General features: G+C 35.4%; 1 protein-coding gene across 1 annotated transcript in view; it reads left to right on the forward strand.

Moving 5' to 3' along the window:
* Window positions 1-24415, forward strand: part of LOC149795636 (cytoplasmic polyadenylation element-binding protein 2-like) — a 106889-nt gene that overhangs the window by 29046 nt on the left and 53428 nt on the right. Inside the window, exon 2 of the mRNA XM_089965465.1 lies at window positions 14660-14762. Within this exon, the coding sequence (XP_089821591.1) occupies window positions 14660-14762 (103 nt within the window). The remainder of the gene's footprint in view (window positions 1-14659; window positions 14763-24415) is intronic.

Below are 24415 nucleotides of genomic sequence, written 5' to 3' on the forward strand. Positions count from 1 at the left end.
TTTTCAGTTTGTATTTTAGGGAAACTATTTGTTGAATTTTGCAAAACTTTGTTGCTTTTCACTCTTTTCTGTTACTTATTTTAAGAGCATGGACTTGTAACAATATCAAGTCATATGAGCTGCATTGTACTTTATCACTGCTTTCTATAAATTATGCAGTACAACAGGAACAGCATGAAACAAGATGTAATTTGACGTTAGACATTTTCCTTATAGTTTGACCCATAGTGTAACAGATAAAAGCACATGGCAGCATATAAAAGCATGTGAACATAAAAAGTTTAACAAAATCCCTCTTTAACATTTTTCAGTCATACAATATCAGCAGTTACATCGATGCCGTCCATTTTTTTTTATATCTTGTGCCATTTATTTTCAATTTAGACTGGTCTGCTATGTATGTAGTATCAAAATAGAATGAATCTGTGTCAAGTGGTTTCGCATACAAGAATCCTTTCAGTTTTCTTGGAACTGATTCAAGTGAAAATAATGCAAAAACTACCTTATTTACACACATCAGTCTTTATTAGATTTTTGCTCACTGTTATTAAATAACAAAGATTTCCCTTATATTTAAATATTTCACTTAAAAGTTTCATTCTTTATAGTTGTTCATTTCATTAATTTTTTCTTAACATGGTATAAAAAGTGCACATTACAGTAATTAAGTTTTTGTATTTGCCTTTTCTGTGACAAAAATATCTGTTGGGTTTCCCTCTAGTCCAGTAACAAATGTGTGAACAGTGGCCCTGATTTGAACAGCTAATACTTGCTCCAGGGCCACATACTTGAGGCAAAACTGGCATTCGTTAAACTGGACATTTACAGTGTCCTGTCTTTTATTTCAATTGTATTATTATTTCAATTTTATTTCGTTGAATATTTCTTAATCAGTACTTACTGTTGCTGTCCATAAAAGGTTACGGACCTTGTTAACATAATCAGAATCTCAAAACAAGCCCGTTTAAGTTGAGAAAAGACTGGCGCACAAACCATGGACAGGCAGGAAGTTAGGACGGTATAGCTTAAAATATCAGTGCTGATTCTTAAATAGGTTGTGCAAGGAAGGAGAGAAGTGTCCTCCCTTGGATTATTATATAGTACATGTATGACAAGTAAATTGTAAACAGCTATATGAGCCCTGTGATGATGAATAAATGTGCACACAACACAAGCCTCAAACTGTAATCATTATTCTGTGTCTCGATCTGAACTTGAAAAACATTTTTTTTAATGGGTACCTGGTTGTTCATTACCTGGGTTATTATTAACCTAACACTAACCTCTTAACACTGAGTGCGAAGCAAAGCAACTACTATTACCATATTTATAAGTCATTGGTATGACTCCACCCAGTGGGGGTTCAAACCTGTGACCTCCTGCATCCGAGACAGATGCTATGACCACTAGGGCCACTGGAGTGATAGTTCCATTATGGTCACCACAGTGATCATCTTGAAAATTGCATTGTTGCTATCCAGCCTGAATGGAAAGTCACTGGTATGTTGTTTTTTTTATCAAGCTGCATGGTACTTACTGAAAATGACGTTGATCAACATCCAATATGGCCACCTTGAAAATCTTTTTGTTTTTTCTCCTCCTACATGGAAACTTGTATTGATGTGGGGTATTCCATGATGCCCTACCCAATCACATTATCCTGACACCAGGCCAACCAGTCCTAACACTGACCTCTTAACACATTAACCCACTGAGGTTTACTGTCATTTTCGTCTGAGTAGGAAACACATTTTGAAAGTTATTTCTGAATACATTCTAACATCAACTTCCAGGTGATCTTCCAATAATATAATGCCTTGTTGTGTTAGAAACATAGTTTTTCATTGACTATTTGGCACGCGTATGAGCAGACAGATGTAGCTCTACAATGATACCAAATAATCTGGAATTTCTGGTTGCACTACAAAATATAGAGGGAAAGCCTCATTTTTTGGACCCATTTTTTTTCCCACCCAAAATTTGCCCATGTTTGGAATCCGATTTTGTGTTTGGATTTTAGACTTTTTGGTCTCAGATCTAAGGCAGACCGGTATGAACTGCAAACAGACAGATGAACCTTTGCAAAAAGTAAGATAAGATGGGCATTTGGAATAAAATGTGGTCTCGAAACGAAAATGATGAGTCAATTAAGCTAAAAAAAATTAAATAACTTATACCCTTTTACTCATGTGCGAGCCAAATAGCCAATGAAAAATGATGTTTCTAACACAACTAGGCATTAGGTTATTGGAAAATCATCTGAAAGTTGATATATTAGGATGTGTTCAGAAATAGCTAGGCATTCCCCAACAGCATACTTGCAGGAAGATCACCTAGAGCAGTTTTGGCCTTGCCAATGCCTGTATCCCCGAGACTTGCTGATGGCTCTTGGCTTGCAGATATTTACAGAGGAGGCTACATGCAATAAATTTGCCATTTTTTTAATTTATATTCCTTAATTAAGCTGAAATTTGGCACAGCAGTTCTTAATAAAATTATGTACGTGATGGTATAAATTTCATGCTACATGCAGAAATAAAACTGATGCATAAACTTTAAAAGAAACGATTTACTAACCAATTAACAGCATCAACATATGAAATAATTCCATTTTATGTACACAGAAATTCCACTTGTCATCTCTTTTGCAAACTTACCCTCGTGTGAACACTCCCTAAATGTCTGTAAAGTAAAAGTCGACTCAAATTGGCTGATTCTCATCATTTTGCATCAGTTTCAGATTTAAATATTCACACTATTTCTGCTTCTACGAAGTAAGATTTTTTTTTTTCTTTGTTCAGCAATGTTCACTCTATCTATGTTAGCTAACATTTTATATTGGTTAAACTGCCTGCATAATTAGGAAATGGCTTGAAATCAAACAATGGTTTGCACTAGTTTAACTTGTCATATGGGATACAGGCCTAGACTAATACTGCCACTCAGATTCGGTGCCCGGAGTACAAGCTAGGTACACTGAGCCATGTTATCATGGCACTCGGGAGATGAGGGAGGTCAAGTATGATGAGTTCTTGTGGCAGCAGGGGTTAATGAATTAATGTAGAAATAAACCTACAATGATAGGTTACAGTTTTGAAGTCTTTGGTAATATGTTGTTTGCAAATGTAACTAAATTTGCTTTTGGTGACCACTTTTTAAAATCCTGCTCTGCCATGCTTTATGGTGTGTATCCTCACATTCTGACGTTTATTATTTTTAGGAACAGTATGTCCACCCTTCTGCAAACAGTTCGGCATGACACTTGTTGTTTCAGACATGAATGAATACTTTTTTATATTGAAATATCAAACATTTCCTGCACAATAATGAACCTGTGGTGTGAGATAAAATCAAAAGCCGAGGGACCTACTTGCTGGAGCATCGTCTAAGAATATAGACTGGGAAGACAATTGAATGATGTCCCTTGTTACTAAACATACTTTGCAACACATTTATATCTGTATATCAGCTGCTGGACAGGTTGCACTGGCACTGCCTATACATTTTCTAGGACAGATAACTGACTAGTTATCATTAACCCTTAAAGTGCTAGTTGCGACATTAGTCACGCTGTTGGTTGAGGTCTTGTAGTGCTTGTTGCGACTTAAATCATTTTCCAGGTAGGCAACAATGTATGCATCCTATTACTTCAACTTGCCATGACTGCTTGTAAAACTATATTTGATTGGTTTATAGAGGTCTGGAACAAGCATTCCATTGTACTTTACTAAGCATTTAGCAAAGAAATTTTACAAATACTTGCTTTTGAGCACATGGTACCTGGAAAAAATTAAAATGGCTGATGCTGAATACGATGGTGATTTCTTGCAACAAATACTGACTTCTGATAGTGATGATGACAATGATTTTGAAGGATTTGAGGAGGATGAAATTATTGGTGGCTGGCGAAGTGTAGATGGAAATAGTCATGAGTGATTTTGAGCCAGGAATCGACATGGAACTGGAGTCTGATATACATGCTGGCTGGATGAGAAAAGATGGCACACCTATCAATCCCCCATTCGCTGGTACTTCAAAATTAAATGTTGAGATGGCAAATACTTACCTATCGACTATTTCAGACATTTTTTGATGACGACTTCTTGCATCTGATAGTAGATCAAACAAATCATTATGCAGATCAGAGAGTTCATGGGGCAGACTTGAAGGAGAACAGTCGCATGAAAAAATGGCAGCCTGTCATACCTGAGCAGCTAAAACTCTTTTTCACATTGATTGTAGCAATGGGTTTGGTACATAAATCTGATCTCGATTCCTACTGGGCTACTGATGATGTGATATCAACCCCATACTTCAGCAAAAAAATGGGTAGGGATAGATTTCTAGCTATTTTAAGCAATTTACACCTGGCAGACGAGAACAATCAAGGTGACACTTTTTACACAAGATTCATCCAATGATTGAAAAAAATAAAGCATTTGGTGAGGTTTATTCACCAGATATGAACCTCCGTTTTGATGAGGCTACCTGCCCTTGAAAAGGTCGTCTGAAATTTCATGTTTATAACCCTGCCAAACCTAACAAGTTTGGCATAAAGCTGTTCCAGGTGTGTGAGGCAAGCAGTGGATATTGTATTGGCGACCACATTTATGCTGGTAAAACAGGTGGAGACCTTGACAATTATTGTGAAGGACTAGAACTAAACATTGATGAGCTGAGTAAAACAACAAAAATTGTGATTGGTTTGCTTTGCAAGTGTAGTCTTTTGAATAAAGGACATAGATTATATATGGACAACTATTATTCATCACCTGAACATTTTAACAAGCTTGAGTTGCTAAATACCTCTGAATGTGGAACCTTGCAAACAAATAGAGTAGGTGTTGCAGAGGCAATGAAGATTTTAAAAAAACTAAACCAGGGTGAGTATTTTTCGCAGAAATGGCAATTTGCTACTGCTGAAATAACATGAGAATTGAGATGTAAATATGATCTCAATTTTTCATAAAGCTACGGTAGCAGTGATCAATAAAACAAATTTTGCAACAAACACACCTGTAATGAAACCCACAAGTATTGTGGATTATGTGAAAAACATGGGAGGAGTAGATTTAAGTGACCAATTTAACCAATACAATCCTTATGTAAGGAAATCCAAGAAATGGTGGAGAAAACTATTTTCTCATCTATTGAATGTATGTATTGTAAACACGTATCAGTTGTACCTGAAATTCTCACTTGTGCAGAAGAAACTAAGTCACCATGATTTCCGTGTTTCACTAGTGAAGTCATTGGTTCAGGAAGCAGGAGATGTGTCTGAACCTATTAGGAGAGAACGAAATTTGCTGGTGAGCAACCTTAACTCCTCATTGGGAGGCATTTCCCTGAATTTATTCCAGCTACACATGGAGCTAAATGGGCACTTTGAGTACCTAATTGTTTCAGGTTATTCCACACACACATAAATTACAAACAGAGTGAATGTAGTAGTTCATTTGAGTTAGAATAACACCTGAACATGTAATAAACACAAGGGGTGACTCTGTAAGCTCACAAGTAGACATGAGATAATGCAAACATATTAGAATAAATAACAAGTGAAAAATGTTCATAACATTTACTACTGACTCGGGGGGCCTAAACTTACCTCTGACATTCATGTAGTGGATGTTTACAAAACTTACCTTTCTTTACCTGTGATTTTCACAATTTAGATATAACATTGTGACAGACACAACATGTACATGTACATGGGTGAAATACTAAAGAATATAATATTTCTTAGATATTTTTGAACTTTTCATTAAAAAGCAAACAAAAATAAAGATGAAATACAATCATAACTTGTCATTTTACCTGTATTTACACCTGTACATGCAAATATGTTAAACTTGCACATGTGCCTTGATGCTAATCTTAAAGTTTAGACATCCACCACATTTTTCATACAGGGTTTATGTATCTATTGTGTATATTTATTTACATGCATGCAATTTAAAAAACTGCAGTTTTCTTCTTTTTTTCTCCTCAAACAATTCAGCACTGAGGGATCTTGTACTGCAAAACAATATAGCACTTTAAGGGTTAATCAGGTTGTTGTTTATCTACATGTACAGTTACCAGATTTTGTGTATTGCCTGCATATGTGCCCCAGGAAAAACTACTGAGTTTGGATTTGAAGGTCAAGGTCACTGGTTGAAAGAAAAGTGGTTTCTGCACAGTTTAAATTACCTGCACAGGAGATTATCAAACATGGGTCAGTCATATAATGAGATATTCATGGTTCTCTTGTTGACCATAATCTCTGTTGTGCGTGCCTTTTTTGGAATGCCTAAACTTGCTTGATATTGTATAGCCAGGATTGTGCTCCTGTGCTCTTAAATCCTTTACGTATATACATATGTGAATTAACCTCCATAGATAATGATTAGGTTATAATGACTTAAGTAAATATTGGATATTATTACAAAAGATAACCAAGTGTTTTGAAACAAATACTATGTGAATGTTGTCAAAATTGTTAGATTTACCTTCACTTCCCAACTGCATGATATTTAATTTCCTGGAAATAATAGTTCACCTGTATGTAAGAGTTCAGTTTCTACTATAATTAAAGTTGCAATGTTCTACAGACTGTAGACGTGATTTATTGATTTATTGGCAGAGGTTTTGGTCATTTAGTTGCACTTGAACCATTAGCAATGCTAATCATGTACTATGGAAAAGGCTGAATTATATTCTACCATTCAGCCATGTTCCTTTTGATCAGACACTCCCCACCCATTGGAATGTTGAAATTTTGCTGCTGATCTGGTTTGTCCAACAGCATACCAACTTTTTATGTGGCAACAGCAGCAGCTTCAGTTTGGCATTCAACAACATAGGCATATGATGCCCAGGCATGCCAGGAAAATGAGTCTTGGAATGAAAGGAATTTGCTAGCAAGTACTGCACTAATAGCAGCTGCACTAGGCAGAAATCCTTTCAGTAGATCTGTCACTGGAACAGCTGTAAATTCTCTTTTGATGCCCTCCCCTGGATATTTGCATTTTGGCTGTTATTTGAGTGTTGATTAATAAGCATTCATTTTCATTGTGCTCTGGATGTGTAGAATTTATGAAAATGTATTGGCCTCTCAGGTATAAATTGTCAGTCACAAAGTCAGTTCTATTGTTTCTTTAGAGTAAATGAAGCTTATATTTAGTATTTATGCAGGTCCAAAGCTGGTTGTTTTCCAAATTCATTTCAATTCTTAGGAAAGTTCTAGGTTGTTAAAAGTAAAGGGTCACTATCTTGAACTGTTCCATAATTTAGTTGTGTGCTGATTTATTGTTTGGGCAGAATGTTCATCATTTGTTGAACATTTCAATTTTCATTAACAATTTTTGATTGATAGGTCACATGATCATTCTTAAATACAGCATACAAAATTTGTAAATTATTTAGGGAATAAACAAAATGGGTTAATACCCGGGAACTATTAGTTGGTGTTCATAATTATCAATCACATTATTGTACTGATCAGTGCTGTAGTGAGAATGTTTGAACAGTCTGTGAATGTTTTGTACCCTTTACAGACACACACACACATGGGCAATGGAAAGAGTCTCCTTAAAACTGCTTATTTAAAATTTAACACTTATTAAAATATATGATGTGAAAATCAAATTTTGGGGATTCAAGAGAGGAATCATTTACAAAACTGACACATTTTTTGACAAAGGGTTAGTTTTTCAAACATAACTAAGGGAAGATAGGTAAAAGAAAACATTTTTGGTCACAATGTTCATGATGTACCTTTTGAAAATAAAGAGCAAACAAGCTTCCATTCATTAACCTCTGGAGGTTTTTGTTGTTTTTGTCTGAAATGTGAGTAGTAAACACATTTTTCTGAATACATCCTTATACAGTGGAACCCCGCTATAACGCGCCCCGCCATAACGCGAATTCGGATATAACGCGGTCGTAGCATGGCTCCCGAAATTTCGTATATTCATTCACACATGGAGAAAAAAAATTTGGAGAAAAGTAAAAAAAACAAAACAAGAAATTAACTTCATTTTGGGCATGAGATTAGTTGTGACTTTTAAAATAATATGATCGTGGCATGGTTCCTGAAATTTGAAATGTACATGTATTTTTATCGGACCGTGAAAATATTTGTTTAACATACAAGAAATAGTGTGTAAAACGTTTATTATAATTTGGTGGAAGAATTCGCGTATGACTTTTAATAATAAACGATCGGAACTTAACAATTTATCCAGGTTCTTTAAGTGATTTTGGAGAAGTGATCGTGTATGAATTCTAAAATAATACGATATATATAACGTACAAGAAATAGTGTGTACAACGCTTGGCTTCTGAAATTTATCAATTTGAACAGGTTGTGGTGAAGCTCCGTATTCTACTCTAGAAGAGAAAACTGGTTTCATTAGGTTTTTGAATTGTTAAGCCGAAGTAAACATTATCGGAAGTGTTACTTATTACGGATCCATGAGTAAAGCCAGTAAATCGTCTTTGTGATTGTCTTCCATGAATTCTGTATACAGTCGTTGCTCAAACAATAGCCGACATGGGCTTCTTATTTAACTGCAATCACAGCCAAGCAGCAGACAAAGCTGTGGTTGATACAAGAGTCGCACAATTTAATAAACATCAAAGGATGAAAGCTGCCAACATGTATGCTGTGCTTGGCGGTGTGATCAAACAACAAACAGTTGAAAGTAAATAATATCCACTTTATTATCTGTAAATTAAAAGGGTATGAAATTGTACATCCATTCAGCTTAATTTTGTTTTATATAAAAAGCGATTCGTAACCATTGCAGGCCTTCATTACTTAGTTATCGAGCTTTTTCTGTGTACGTTGTTTGCTTATATAAAAAAAATATTTTACTGTTATGGAAAAGCAAGTTCAAAAATGCAAGTCGTTTTCTGCTAAAGAGAAACTGTATGCCCTAGATCAACTAAAGAAGGGCAAACAACAAACTCAGCTTGCCAGAGATCTAGGAATCAGTGAGTCCACTTTGTGAGGGTGGAAAACAGATGAAGGAAAGCTCCGTAGTCTACCCAACACTCTTGAAGAGGAAACTGGTTTACAGCGTAAAAGGGTTAAGTTAGCTAATGACAATGTCCTAGATTCAGCTTTGTACCAATGGTTTGTACAAGCTCGCTCAGAAGGTGTTCCAATTTCTGGCCCAATTCTGAAAGCCCAAGCAGAGAAATTTGATCGCCGTATCAATGGAGATGATTCCAAATTTAAGGCGAGTAATGGCTGGCTAGACAGATTCAAGAAAAGGCACGCTATCAGCCAAGTTCTTGTGTCTGGGGAAATCCACTCCGCTGACAAAGAGGCTGCCAATTCCTACCCGATTGGGCTTAAAAAGTTGCTGGAGGACGGTTGCTACACAGCCGACCAAGTTTACAACTGCGATGAGACTGGTTTATGTTATAAAATGTTAACCGATCGCACCCTTGCAACCAAGACTGACAGTCACAAACGAGAAGGTTTCAAGAAGAGGAAGGACAGAGTGACTCTCTTATTTTGTGTTAACAAGTCTGGCAGCCAGAAAGTCAGACCTCTGATGATTGGAAAATCGAATGCTCCCAGATGTTTTCATCATGTAAATATGAAGGCACTTCCATTTCAGTACACTAACAGCAAGAATGCTTGGATGAATAGCTCCATATTTGATGACTGGTTTCACAAAACATTCGTTCCAGATGTTCGGGCTCATTTACGAAAACTCAAGCTGGAGGAAAAAGCTCTCCTCCTGCTGGATAATTGCCCTGCCCACCCCCCAGCGGAAAATCTTGTCAGCAATGATGGCAAGATAAAAGTTTCGTACCTCCCGAAAAACACGTCAGAAATCCAGCCACTTGACCAAGGCATAATTTCCGTATTTAAACAAAATTATCGCCGTGAAATGATAAAGGGAATGGTAGCAGATAATAACGCATCCGTCGACACATCATTGGCATTACTCAACTTAAAAGAAGTATGTCACCTTGGAGGTAAAGCCTGGGATGCTATCACTGCACGCTGCATTGAATGATGCTGGATAAAGGGTCTTGGGCCAGCTTTTACGCCCTCGACACAAAATGATAGTGATGATGAGCTTGAATTTACAGGATTCACTGAAGACGACGTACGTTTAGCAGAAGAAGCACTCAAAAAATACGAGCACAGTCATCATGATATCCTTAACTGGTATTCAGTAGATGACATCTGCAATATATACGAACACATATCAGATGACGAAATTGTTACAAATGTCAGCAGGAAGAATGAAGCTGCACAATCGGAACCTGAAACCAGTGACGATAATGATAACGATGACGATGGCACCCCAACTCCCCCACCAAAAGTGTCTGAAGCAGTAGTACATTTAGAAGCAAGTTTAAGGTGGCTGGAAACACAAGATGTTGACAGCGTCAAAGTCCTTCAATTAAGAAACATTCTTGACTTTGCTAGAACCCAACAGTTCGCGGCAAAGAAGCAAACGTCATTGGATATATTTTTCAAGAAATGATGAAATTTAAATTTGGAACCACACTGATTTTGCACTTTGCGCAACGATTAATTTAGCAGTTTTCACATGTTTCTTTTGATGTTCACAAAATCTGAAATAAAAGTTATTTGCACGCTGAAATCATGCGTTGATTGTTAATTATTCTTGCAGTTGTCGCATATGATAAAATTTTAGCGGTATGAAATTTGTACAGACACTGTATGTAGACCCGGGAATAGCTGCATGCAATGACCATACGATATCAGATGGCAAGTAAATGGTTTCAATATTTTGTTCATCCTACATTTTACACGACGAATTCAGACTATTACAAAATTATTGAATATTTTAAATCTGTACGATTTTCAATGAAATTACATCCATTATGGATGAACTGCATGCCACGACGGCATGGTAGCATACGGTGTTGATACACTTTTCACGATATAGCGATAGTCTGGTATTATCGGTCAATCTGTATTATCGTTCAAACAAATAAAAATTAGTAAATGTTTTTAATGCACAGTAATAACCTATAAATATATTAGCCATCGATTATTTTGAATATATCTTAATTAATGCATTCCAGTTAATATTCATCTGATGATAAGCCGACTTTTGATCATTGTACATGTATACACGTATATGTTCTCGGGAAAAAAGTTAAATATTGTAAAACCCCGCATTAACGCGACCCCGCTTTTAACGCGATCCGATTTTATGGACCCCGATCATCGCGTTATAGCGGGGTTCCACTGTACATCAACTTCCAAGAGATTTCAGGTTAACTTAATGCCTAGTTATAGGTTAACTTAATGCCTAGTTGTGTTAGAAACTTAGTTTTTCATTGGCTATTTCACTGGCGCATGAGCAGAAGGTAAACTTTGGATTTTTTTTATTATTTTTTTTTGGGTTGCTCAAGGGACCCATCATTTTTGTATCCAGACCACTCTTTATTCCAAATGTCCATCTTATCCTACTTAAGTAATCAGGACAATGGGGTAAGGATGCCACGAAAGTCAGAGGGGAGGGCATTAGAGATAAATATGGTAGGAGCATCCCTTTATTTATAGTTTGTTTGAGTACTGAGTGCCAGAGATGTGAGATCTTAAAGATTCTTAGAAAATATGAACTGTTGTATAAAAAGTTAATTTTTAAAATGTCATCAACCGTGGAATAGTCCCACTGATGTCTGAATCACACTACTTGAGAGGTAATGAAAGGAACAAAGAAAGTACATTCATCTTTCATTTCACAGTGTCATTTTGTGGATTGAGAAGGAAATGAACATATGATTAATATGGCATACAAGATGTTTTGCTTTAGGGAATCATTGAATAGTTTATTATGAGAATACAGTTAAACCTGTCTTGAGAGACCACTGCTATGAAAGACCCTGCAAATATTTATTGATTATATTGAGTTATGACCTGTCTCGTGAGACCATTATTTTCTGGAAGAAGGGGTGGTCTTTCAAGACAGGTTCTTTTGTATAACCATTACTGAAGCATGGAATAAACATCAGTAAATAGTTTTCAATGAAGATGAACATTAAGAGGAAGACTATCTTAATGGTCAGTGGTGCTGGATGAGTCTATGAAATCATGATAGCAAAAATATTTGTGGAACATATTTGACTAATAATACAGCCACATTTTTAACACATCTATTATATGTGGAAAAATTTAAGAGTAAAGTCCGATTGTTATAGCTGTGTAATTATTTATCACAGAAGAATTTTTTATGTGCTTTAAAATCTTGAGAGAACATGTTCACCATCGTGTCAGTGAGGCTGCGTGACCAACCGTAGCTGCCATTTCTCATACTTGAAATTTACAAGTTTTTTGTCTGCATCTACATCACTAAGTCATCTGAATTTGATAATTTATAAAAACTAATTGCTGCCTACATCAATATCAGAGCCTTTACCTAGGTTATTGAATCTTTCATAGTTATGATTCTAATTGTGAAAACTTCGTAAGTACTGAATGAAATCCGCGACCGCCATTTTGGAGAGTGGAGATTACAACCCAATTACTTTAAATAGCAGATATCGACCTGTGCATAAACAGTGACCACGTGATCTGACGTAATTGTCATTCGCAGAAATGAATGTAGTATCTAATAAGGGGTTTTCCCCAAAGGTGGCGCTGCAAAAACCAGCTCAAAATGGCTAATGTTTACAGTCGACGTCAGAAGGCGTTTCCATGCGACTTTTGTAGAGACGTCAAAAGGTGCTTTGATGCGAATGGTGTAGAGGCGTCCAAAGACACTTGCATGAGGTAAAGGGTTAAGCAATGTATTGTATGTTATGTTTAACAGCAATTTTCACCATTTTATATTTTTGGTACACATCTATTATATGTGGAAAAATATAAGAGTAAAGTCCGATTGTTATAGCTGTGTAATTATTTTTCACGGAAGAATTTTTTATGTGCTTTAAAATCTTGAGAGAACTTGTTCACCATCATGTCAGTGAGGCCGCGTGACCAACCGTAGCTGCCATTTCCCATACTCGAAATTTACATGTTTTTCGTCTGCGTCTACATCACTAAGTCATCTGAATTTGATAATTTATAAAAAATAATTGCTGCCTACATAAATATCAGAGCCTTTACCTAAGTTATTGAATCTTTCATGGTTGTTATTCTAATCGTGAAAACTTCGTAAGTACTGAATAAAATTCGTGACCGCCATTTTGGAGAGTGGAAATTACGACCCAGTTACTTTAAATAGCAGATATCGACCTGTGCATAAACAGTGACCACGTGATCTGACGTAATTGTCATTTGCAGAAATGAATGTAGTATCTAATAGGGGGGTTTTCCCTGAAAGTGGCGCTATAAAAACCAGCTCAAAATGGCTGATGTTTACAGCAGGCGTCAAAAGGCGCTTCCATGTAAATTTAGTAGAGGCATCAAAAGGCGCTTCCATGCGAATGGAGTAGAGGCGTCAAAAGACGCTTGCATGAGGTAAAGGGTTAAGAGTCTTTGTCAATTTGAACACAGTATCAGTTTATCTAACAATAGATAAATTCCAGTGCATTTTATATAAAGTTTGCAGCAGCTTTTCATGATGCCTCAGAATTTCTTCACACCAAACCCAAGGTTTTGTGTATACAAGTTTAAACAGTCAATAATGTTTGGGAGAAAAATTGCCAGATGTTATATTTCGCCAGTAAGGAATATAAATTGCCATTTGTGACATTGGCAAACCACAGTGTGATCCCTAAATAAACTTTTTACATGTTATTTTTTAACCTTTAAGAATTTTTTTTCTGAATATGAGAAAAATACATGTATATGAAATTGCATGACCCACGCCATGATCATCTTATGTTAGAATTCATACAGGATCTCATCCCAAAAATGATAATAAATTTTGTACATGTTACTTTACATTCTTATTTAAGAAAGAACAAAATTTTCGTGTATGAGAGAAGTACATGTAGATGAAATTTCGGGAGCCATGCAACAACTGTGTTATGTCTGAATTCATGTTATAACAGAGTGTGCAACAGCGGGTGTGTGTGTGTATGTATATATATATATATATATATATATATATATATATATATATTTCATCACAAATAAATTGAAGTATAGAAGTAGCTTTTTTCTGCAAATCAGAGCAAAATATTCAAGCTTTTCAATAAAAACCTAACTGCCTCAGACATGCACACATTATAGAAAATTGAATGGTCTGTCCCTAAGAAAGATTTGACTTCATGGGATGTTCTTCAGAAATCAAAAGCAGTAGCCATTGTCAGTACTGTTATAAAGTACTAACAAAATTTAGCATCAAATAAGTATTATTGGGGAAAGTGTCACTTATATTAAGCTAAACCATCTATTCAGCAGTTAACAGTGAAGTTTGTTAAATGTCTGCAATTGAAGTGAATAAAATTTATTGCTAAAATGAACAAGGATGTGGGAAAATTATGATTCCAAGATTAATCCCTCTCTGCTTCTGTGATAGCTTAGTTTCATCAGTGGTTTTTCGATTTTGTTATTCCATCAAAGGAGAAACACATCACACTATCAATTATAGTTTGTTTGCTTATATTTTCTTGTTTGCCATAACTTTTATACATCGTAAACTTTTATGTACAGAAAGATATATGGCAGAATAATGATGCCATCCAATCTGACAGTAAGAGTTTTAACATAATTTTGTCTTTACAGGACAGAAGCAGTTCTTATGATACCATGAAGTTTACAAACTTTGAGAGCCAGCTACTGGACATCATGAGAAGTGCAACTATAGACCCCAATGAACAACTAAAAAGTGAGTGCTATTAATATTCTAATCAATTAATTCTAACAGGAGGAGCATCTTTAGATGCAGACCCTAATCACTCAGGTTGAAAATTCTTGGCAACTCTCTAATGTTAAACAACACAGTGGAAAGTTAATTTTTGCATGTGGAGACAGCTTCATTCTATTGCAATCACATGCTGCCAGGGCTGCTTCTGGTCTGTGTTTTTAGCTCACCTGGTAGCAGTAACAAGTGAGCTTATGGCACAACCTTGGATCCATTGTTTGTCCATCAACAGTAGCTTGTTAACATTTTGGACTCTACATTTCTGGTCCAATTTTGATTAGAGGTCGGAATATCAGCTTATATCAGTAAAATAATGGACAGGTTCAGTATGGAGTTGGGTCTGTTCATAATAATCAAATGATCTTGCATTTGATTGGATGCCCATGTTTTCACTATTGTGGCCATACCCGGGGCCCCGAGTGGCCGAGTGGTCTAAAGCGCTCTCCGTTACGGATCACTGCCATCTCACCTCTGTCTGCGTGGGTTCGAGTCCAGGATTCGGCCAGTGTGGGTATGTGAGAAAGCTTGCCAGTAGCTTCTCGTGGGTCAGTGGTTCTTCCCGGAGTTTTCCCGGGTTCTTCCTCCACCATTAATACTGGCCGCCATGCATAGCCTATCGTGTGCTGAAAAATGGCGTTAAACCCACAACAACATTGTGGCCATAATTCTGATATAATTTTTATTAAGTCAAGTATCAACTTTAAACAAGTATTTATCAAGTAAATATTGACCCTTTCAGACATGTGCTGCAAGAATAATTTTTTTAGAATGAAAATGAACATCGAGATTAATGACTACAGTGAATGGAGATTACAAATGTTAAATTAGTTATATTGTAAATCTATGTACAGTCATTCTTTTTAAAGTTAATTCAGAAAGAATAATGTAGCATCATACAGTAAAATAATAAGAAACATACAGTCACTGGTATAAATCTTCAGCTTCATTTGTAGACTTGAAAAAAACAGAATGCAGAATGTTTCTATACTGTGTTGAAATCTGCACTCTCTTTGTTTGTTCATGTCATAACAAAGTTATTTTCATGAGAAACAGTACCTCATGAGACATTCTTAATTAGAAGTAAGCAACTATGTGCTTTGGAAGCTGATTATTGACATTTTCGTTCAGTTTGGAACTGTAGTTCAGGAAACTGAGTTGGAGGTCGTTAAGTTCATCGTGTACTTCATGTAGATTTTAGTTAAACTTGATGTTGCCGTCACTACGTCAGATCACATTTTTTAACTTTTCAGATGCTTGTTTTTCAAGTCGACAATAGCATTACATGATTTTCCATACATCTTACTGATAGTTGGTCTAACTTGCACAAAAATATTGACTGCTTTACTAATGTCTTGTCAGGGTTTGCAATGCTGCAAAACCCACCAGACCAATTTCAGCCCAACTTAGTACAGAACATCTAGGCACAAGAGACTTTCAGAATTGTAAAAATGATGCCAATCCACCATAAAATATGACCACCATTACAAACTCCCCCCTTAAAAAATCTTAACTGACTTTGTCTCAAAAACTGCCAAGTATAATTGGACCAATCTTGATAGAAAGCATCATGGCATTAAGACTTTTAGAGTTTTGATAAATGTTGCCAATCCACCACTAAATATGGCCACTGTTACTAAAAAACACTAAAGAAAACCCTTGAAATGACTTCTTTTACAAAACCAAATTGAAAATAATTTCCCAAACCAAAATTGCAAGCTTGTTTTAAAGCTTGCAGCAAGCTTGCCACAAGCTTATTTACAAAGCTTGTGGCAAGCTTGTATTTGGAACATTGCAGCAAGCTTGCACAAGCTTATTTAACAAAAGTGTCATAAGCATGCACAAGCTTGCGCAAGCTTAAGCTTGCACAAGCATGTGCAAGCTTGTTATTTATTTACCTAGTACAATAAGTATACACAAGCTTGTGCGAGCTTGTTACTAGTTTGCACAAGCTTGTTACTAGCTTGTTGCAAGCTTGAAGAGATTTCTTGCTACAAGCATCTGGGCTTTCAAAAATCAGACATGATTGTGTTTTCCCCCCTTCCAAAAAAAACCCTGAAAATGTGAAGGGGGGTCTGGGAGTCCGAAGGCCCCTGTCCAAAAATGCATTTTAGACTCAACTGCTCCTGGTGGACCATATTATCATAATATATTGCAAAGTTTTACTTCATTCCAACGAAGTAATCTGCATATTTAATGATTAAATAATGTAATCTTATAGTTGCAATGCAGTGGAAAACAAATCTGTTCCGCCAAAACATTAAGTTTAATTCCATTGTTCAAGTTTATTCATTCACTGCAAGCTTACCCAAGGCTGCAGAAGCTTTATGTGTTCCCCTAGCTGCAAGTATCACGCCCCTACGAAATGATCATGAATAATTCATGAACTGGCATGAACTGTTCATGAACTTGGTTCAAGAACCATTCATGAAAGTTGATCAAAAGGTTCATGAATTATTCATGAATGTGCATGAACTGAAAACAGTCCACAAATTGGATCATCATCATTCATGAACAAGTGCATGAACATATTCATGAACTATGATGAACAAAGTTTCTCAATGATTCATGACTTCATGAACAGTGCCTATAAAACAAAATATGATTACCTGACAAATCACAAATACCTATTTCATCCTGAATCATACAATAACCTTAGATGGGGGAGAGGGTTAATACAGTATAAAATGCAACATATTATCTTAAAAACTGTATTTGATTTCAGATAAATTTAAACTGACAAGTGATATTCTTTTTTTTTTTACCCTTAGCAACACTTTTTATATGTTCTGTAATTTTTCTTTGAAAAATGTTCAAGAGATATTGGGGCAGTTGCCTGCAATCAACTGTTGAAGCATATTTCATCGTCATGGGGCTGTCTTTCAGCTGGGGTTTCTCCTGACCAATCTTCTTCCAGAGACTGACCTGTCTGATAACTCTTTTGTGAAGATGTTCAGGGTCTATAATTTAATAAAATCCTGTCCATTGTCACTACTGAATGTCTCCATCTGCAACTTAAGCTGTTCCATCCGATTACTATTTGGATCTTTAACATTGTTGCAGCAGTCACAATTTAATGTCTCTTCCATCTTGGATCCTCCAGATTTCAAATTTTCCTCCTTAACCTACAAACCTCATCCTCTAACAATTTTACTTTTCTGCTGTCTGGTCTGAAAAAAAGGTAAAGTTAGTTAATTACAGATAATCTCTGATCAACATTGTTTTTAGCTTTTAGCACATTATCATTGTACCCCACTTACTGGAATAATATGATCCAACTCAAAAATGATTTAATCCCTCACACATAATACTGAGCATTTATATTATTGCAGAATTTTGTCACTAGTTTTATATTAATTTAATCTGTCTAGCCACAGGTATAGTCACAGGAGAAGGATGTTTTATTCAGTAAAATATGACAATTTTTTCGACAACATCTTTACACTAAATAACCGTATATATTACAGATAACGGTTGTTTCATGCTTTCAAATATTTTTGCCATTTTTTATTGATAAAACGCCAGACTTGTATGGTATAGGCCCTTAGTATGTCACTAATGCATCCACTCCAACTCCGCATGTTGCGTATAGCTGCTTCCGGTTTCATCACGTTGTTATTTGCACCTGTATTGTGTACAGTTTCATGCATTAACTATTTTCTTGAGGTTTTTTTTTTTTAAATTACCAAATTACATCAGATTATAGAAATAGTGATGTCATGTAAAAGAAAACGATCTCGAACATCTCAACTCCTATCGATATCGTACCACGTCTGGTATTGAGAACTGGGGGGTGGGGGTGATAATGTTTAGTGATTTTCAAAATGAGCAAGTTTAAATTAGGTCTGAACAAAATCGTGTCATTAGCTTGGTTATAAATAACATGATGACATATATAAACCAATAAAATATCCATATAACTTCTACTGAAATAATCACGAATGACCAAGAAAAAGATACTCACCATAATTTTGGTCATCTAGGCTTGGTACACTTTTCCGCCCAGTTTTGCTCTCACCAAATCATTTCCTTCATATTCTTCAAAATTGCTTCTCTGCACTTCTACTTACTTTTAAAAAATGATACTGAAAATATTCTCATCTGTCCATTCCATGGAGTCCACGGTTTTTGTTCGAGGTTTTTGCCTAACCATCTGCATGATCTTTGGTTTCTGAGGAAGCTTAACTGTTGAAATCTCGCGTGTATATTAACCAATCATATCACATCATCTTTCATAGTCATCCAATCAGGATAATCGTTAATATATTTCGGTTTTTACGGCAAATTGGCAACCAGTGACTAAGTCAATAGAATATGCAGTTTATAACAGTAATGGAGAAAGAAAAAAAAACATTAGGACAAAGTCATTGAAAGCTTTTTAAAGCAAATACATTTTGTTGATGCTGGCCAGAAAATATTTTCCCATATTAATCCAGAAATACTCAGGTTAAGTACACAAGTATTGAATTAAAGATCTGTATGAACATTTATACAGTATATCATTTAAAAAAAGAAGAAAAAATTCACCTTTATTTAAATTTCACTAATATTCTGAGAAGTTTGTATGATGAATTTTCTTGAACATTTTATGAATATAATGATACAGATCTTTAATATACATTTTTTTAAGAAATACCTTGATATTGCATCAAAGTACTTGAATTGTTCATGAACCATTAGTTATGACATTTCAGGAACTTCAAAGATATTATAATAGTTCATAAAAGTTCATCAGGGTGTTCATGAACTTCAAGTACATGATTCATCAAAATTCTTGAAGTTATGAACTTAGTTGAGGAACATTCATGAACACTTCATGATTGTTCATCAAGTCATGAATTTGTTTTCGTAGGTGCGTGACAGTGATGGTGCATGCTACTTGGATACATGGTCTCAAACTTTCACAAGCAATGGATATATATATATATATATATATATATATATATATATATATATATATATATATATGAAGAAACTTGTTGCAAGCTAGTTTAAATTTACTTTCTGAAACATACAAGAAAGCTTGCGCAAGCTAGTTTTACTTTCTGAAGAAAACAAGCTTGCGCAAGCTAATTTTACTTTCTGAAGAAAACAAGTGAGCTTGCGCAAGCTAGTTTTACTTCATGAAACAAACAAGAAAGCTTGTGCAAGCTAGTTTTAATTTCTGAAGCAAACAAGAAAGCTTGTACAAGCTTGCAAAAGCTTGTGCAAGCTTGCGGTTGTATCCTGCTATCTTGCCTAAGCCTGCACATGCTTGTACAAGCTTGTGCAAGCATCCATGTTAGCTTATAAACATCAAACTAACTTATCGTAACCTTACTGCAAGCTTGCCACAAGCTTTCAGCAAGGATGCATTTTGGTTTGGGTTTAACCAAACTTAATAGAAAGTATCCTGCCATGAAAACATTTCAAATTATCCAGATGCTGCTGATCTGCTATCAAGTACACGGCATTACATAAGAATTTAAGTAAAATGTACCCTGGCCTAGAGGGTTTCAGTATTATACTAATAATGTCAATACACCATCAAATATGGCCAGCATTGCTAAAAAGATACAAAAATTTAAATGGCTTCTGAAAAACTATTCTGCAGAATCTGACCAAAGGGTTTTAACATTTGTACAAATGATGGAAATCTGCTATCAGCTATGGACGTCCACCACTACTAAAAATATTTAAAAAATTTTAAATAATGTCTTTTCAGAAATTGTGTAGCAAAGATTGACCAAATTTGACAAAGCTTTCTGGTAAGAAGGGATTTCAAATATGTGCAGCTGATGCTGATTTGCCTTCAAATATGACTCCTGTTACTGAAAGTGAAAAACCTTTAAAACCTCTCAACAGAATTTGAGCTGAGTTTACAAAAATCATTCAAGGCTTAAAAGTTGATATACAAACGATGCTAACATTCCATCAGCTGTGGCTGCCATTACTAAAGATAGGAAAATGTTTAACAACCTCTAAAAACCACTTGACAGACTTGTATAAACTTGACAGAAAGTGTTCTTGCTTGAATTGTAATAACTGCTAAAGTTAGTGTATTTTGGATAAGTTCAGGCTCATTTTTTGAGCACATGGGAGCAACCATTTTTAATGTGTCTACTTTAGATAATGCATAGTTTTTATAATTACCACATGTAAAGAAATTTCAGTTACAGTTCATGAGATTAGCAGAGGTATGCCAATATTCTCCATGTGCACATTGCCATTGCAAATAACCCTGTTTATACTGGTCTTTCTCTCAGAAGTGGATAATAACTGTAGAGTGGAACCATACACAACTTTATCACAGAAAACAGACGAACATAATTTGACCAATTGGGACATGAAGTATCCATACATAGGAACCTTTGATTATTGGACGAATTCAAATTAAGATGAAGATACAAAAGCTAGAGAAATCTTAAAACAATTCTATTCATTATATACACATTCAGTATCATTGGAAGAAATTTTGATAGAAAGCATCCTACAGAGCCAACTGCTCTTGCCTTTGGCTGTTAGGTAGATATCAGGCCCTTTTGGCCCCTTGTCTGTCAAATGGATGCAAGGCATGATCTGTTGTATTCTTATCGATCATTTTACATCATTGATAATAAATTTTGCATTAATGTAACCTCTGGTCACTGAAATAAATTCTTGTTAATTACAGGTGATGCTTCCTATGTGCCAATTTAATTTGTGTTTTGATTTTTGCGCCATTTATAATGAGCAAATAACGTTCAATTTATGCCACTGTGCTCATTTTTACGCCTTCGCTGCTGCCATGCCATGTGACTGCATGTGCATCTCATCATTATCCGAGATAGTACAATTACTTACGATTTATGCCAATTTTGATTTACAACTGTATGCCATAACCTTAGAAATGCATATATGGTTTAAATCAAGCATCACCTGTATTTTATTTCAAATTTATTACTTGTATATAGGTTGTCAGAGTAACCCTATTTCAAGTTTATTACTTGTATATAGTTTGTCAGAGGTGACATCCTGTGTACCAGTAACTAGCTCTAGTGCCTAGAGGCTTTATGCATTGCTGTTTCATGGGATAATTTAGGTGCAACATTAACACACTTAAACTTGCCTGTAGACAGAATTCAGGATACTATAATGTCCCATTTTATGTTTCATTACAGTAGTTGTGGAGTGATGTGTTTGCTTTGTTTTGAAAAAAGTTATTGGCATTCTGATAGAATTTCTAATTATTCCAGATTAATAGACAAAAATGTTTGACTTGAACATTGTAGGGAAAAATATTAATCTTTTTTTTTTTAATCCTTTCAATCAAATTAGTTAAGAGATCTTTAGATCAACAATATCCTCCATTTTTAAATTTCAGGCAGTGTTTGACATTTAATGTTTCCAATATTTGCTATTTGTCTACTTATGACAAAGCAGTGATTATTTTCTTTCATTTAACACATTAACCTCTAGCGACGACTTTACGGGGCAGGAGGTAGTAGCCTACTGCTGAGCACTGTAGCGTCATGGTCATGCATGATACACTAAAGTGGGTGGTATTATAGAAAGGTAGACAGATGTAGCTCTACAATGATACCAAATAATCTGGAATATCTAGTTGCACTACAAAATACTGATTGAAAAACCTCATTTTTTGGACCCGACTTTTTTTGGACCAAAATTTGCCTGTGGTCGGAAAGTGATTTTGTGTCCGGATTTGAGAGTTTTTGGTCTCAGATCTAAGGCACACTGGTATGAACTGCAAACAGACGGATGAGCCTTTGCAAAAAGTAGGATAAGATGGGCATTTGGAATAAAGACTGGTCTCCATATAAAAATAATGGCTCCGTTTAGCAAAAAAAAAAAAAAAAAAGGCTAACTTTTACCCTTCTGCTCATGCATGAGTCAAATAGCCAATGAAAAACGATGTTTCTAACACAACTAGGCAGTATGTTATTGAAAGATGACCGGGGTTTGGTGTTTTCGAGTCTATTCGGAAATAGCTTTCAAAATGTGTTTCCTACTCTATTTTCAGGCAAAAATCACAAAAAGCTGCAGGGGTTAATGTGTTAAGAATGGCTGATTTACACATAATAAGAATAGGGCATCAGTTCTGTCTGGTTGAATTGTTATTGTCTGAATATCTCCCTGTTTGTTCGTACCCCCTTACCGATTTAAAAAATGAAATGTACAAATAAGATAAAAGATCCACAAAACTTAGGTCACTCGTTGATTGAAAATTTTCAGTTTAAAAGACCCCCCCCCTCTCCGGACATATCTAGTTCCTGGACAAGTCCATTTTCAGCAAAGGTGTGGATGCATTTCTACACATATGTAGATAGAAGGAAAATACTATTATGTCTGCTTCCGATATTACAATGCTGAATCAAATCAAAGGAAAAGAATAACAACTACAAATTTGCCTTTCACAGGGATGTAACAGGTGGTGTAATTTCTGTGTACATGTGTGCAAATAGATATCACTCTTAACTATAAACTTTCTGGTAGTAAGGTAGTTTACAGAATTATCCAGCAGTTACCATATAGGATGAACTAGATCACTATTGTTTGAGGAAAATAGACTGACTCTGTATGGCACAGTGTTAGGATGGAAACTATGTTTGAGCATAAAACACACTGCTGATGCCAGTGTTAGGGCCACTCTGTTCATAGTCAGGTTAGAAATTATAAATCAATAAATGAAATGACTAAGTTCTGTGCATTTTTTTCTATTGCGTTAAAGATTTTCGTTATTGAAATTGGTAGAGGGTACAACAAACGGGGATCTATGCAAAACTATAATAATAATCTCCAAAACAATTTTTTAAAGGTGGCTTACTCTGCTATTGCTTGTGACAACTAGATTAAATTTTTCAAAAATCAGCTGAGGAGATGAATGAAAAGAGTTTTGGAAGCATCAAGATGCCAAAGTTGTACATGTTGTCCTCATTATAATGCAGTATTTGGGTTGCATAACTGCATTATGTACCAAACTGGTATGGCAAGGATGATTCACAATTTGATGAATGCCTGTTGTAGGGAAATAAACAAATACCAGTCAAACATATTGTAACGATGTTGTAGTTCTGATCCTTATCTGCTGACCAAGTTAGCCACTGAACTGTGGTATACAGAAAATGAAAGTTCTTCAGTTACTTCTATGTATATAAGAGGAAATGTGTAATAATAGTTTTAGTTTTTTAATTTTTGTAAATTAATCACATTGTTTAACTTCATGGTATTTGTGCATTCAGTTTTGTCAAATGATAGTGTGTTAAAAGTGAAATAAAGATATACTATTATTACTAAACATCATTTTCCTTGAGCCCATATTTCCATGCATTTGATAGATCAACTCGGGTCTAATGGTTTCATTTTGGTCATGGGGTTCATAGTGGTACCGCATTATATCTAGAATCAGGATATAAAGAAGGCACATGGTGAAGGAAGGGGAGCAATGTATTTGTACAAAAGTAAACAATGTCAGTGTTTTATATGTTGCAGGACAGAGGCTTTGTTAGATTTTCAAGGTGACTTTGCAGTGCAAAATTGTCTGCATATTGTGGGCTTTTTACAAAGTTCAGAGATTTATAGCTAAATAAGTAATTTTATGTATTTCCAATTATTTTTCAGAATTTTAAAGTTGCTCAACTCCT

This window comes from Sinohyriopsis cumingii, chromosome 7, assembly GCF_028554795.1.
Source record: "Sinohyriopsis cumingii isolate HCF-2022 chromosome 7, ASM2855479v2, whole genome shotgun sequence".
NCBI lineage: Eukaryota > Metazoa > Mollusca > Bivalvia > Unionida > Unionidae > Sinohyriopsis > Sinohyriopsis cumingii.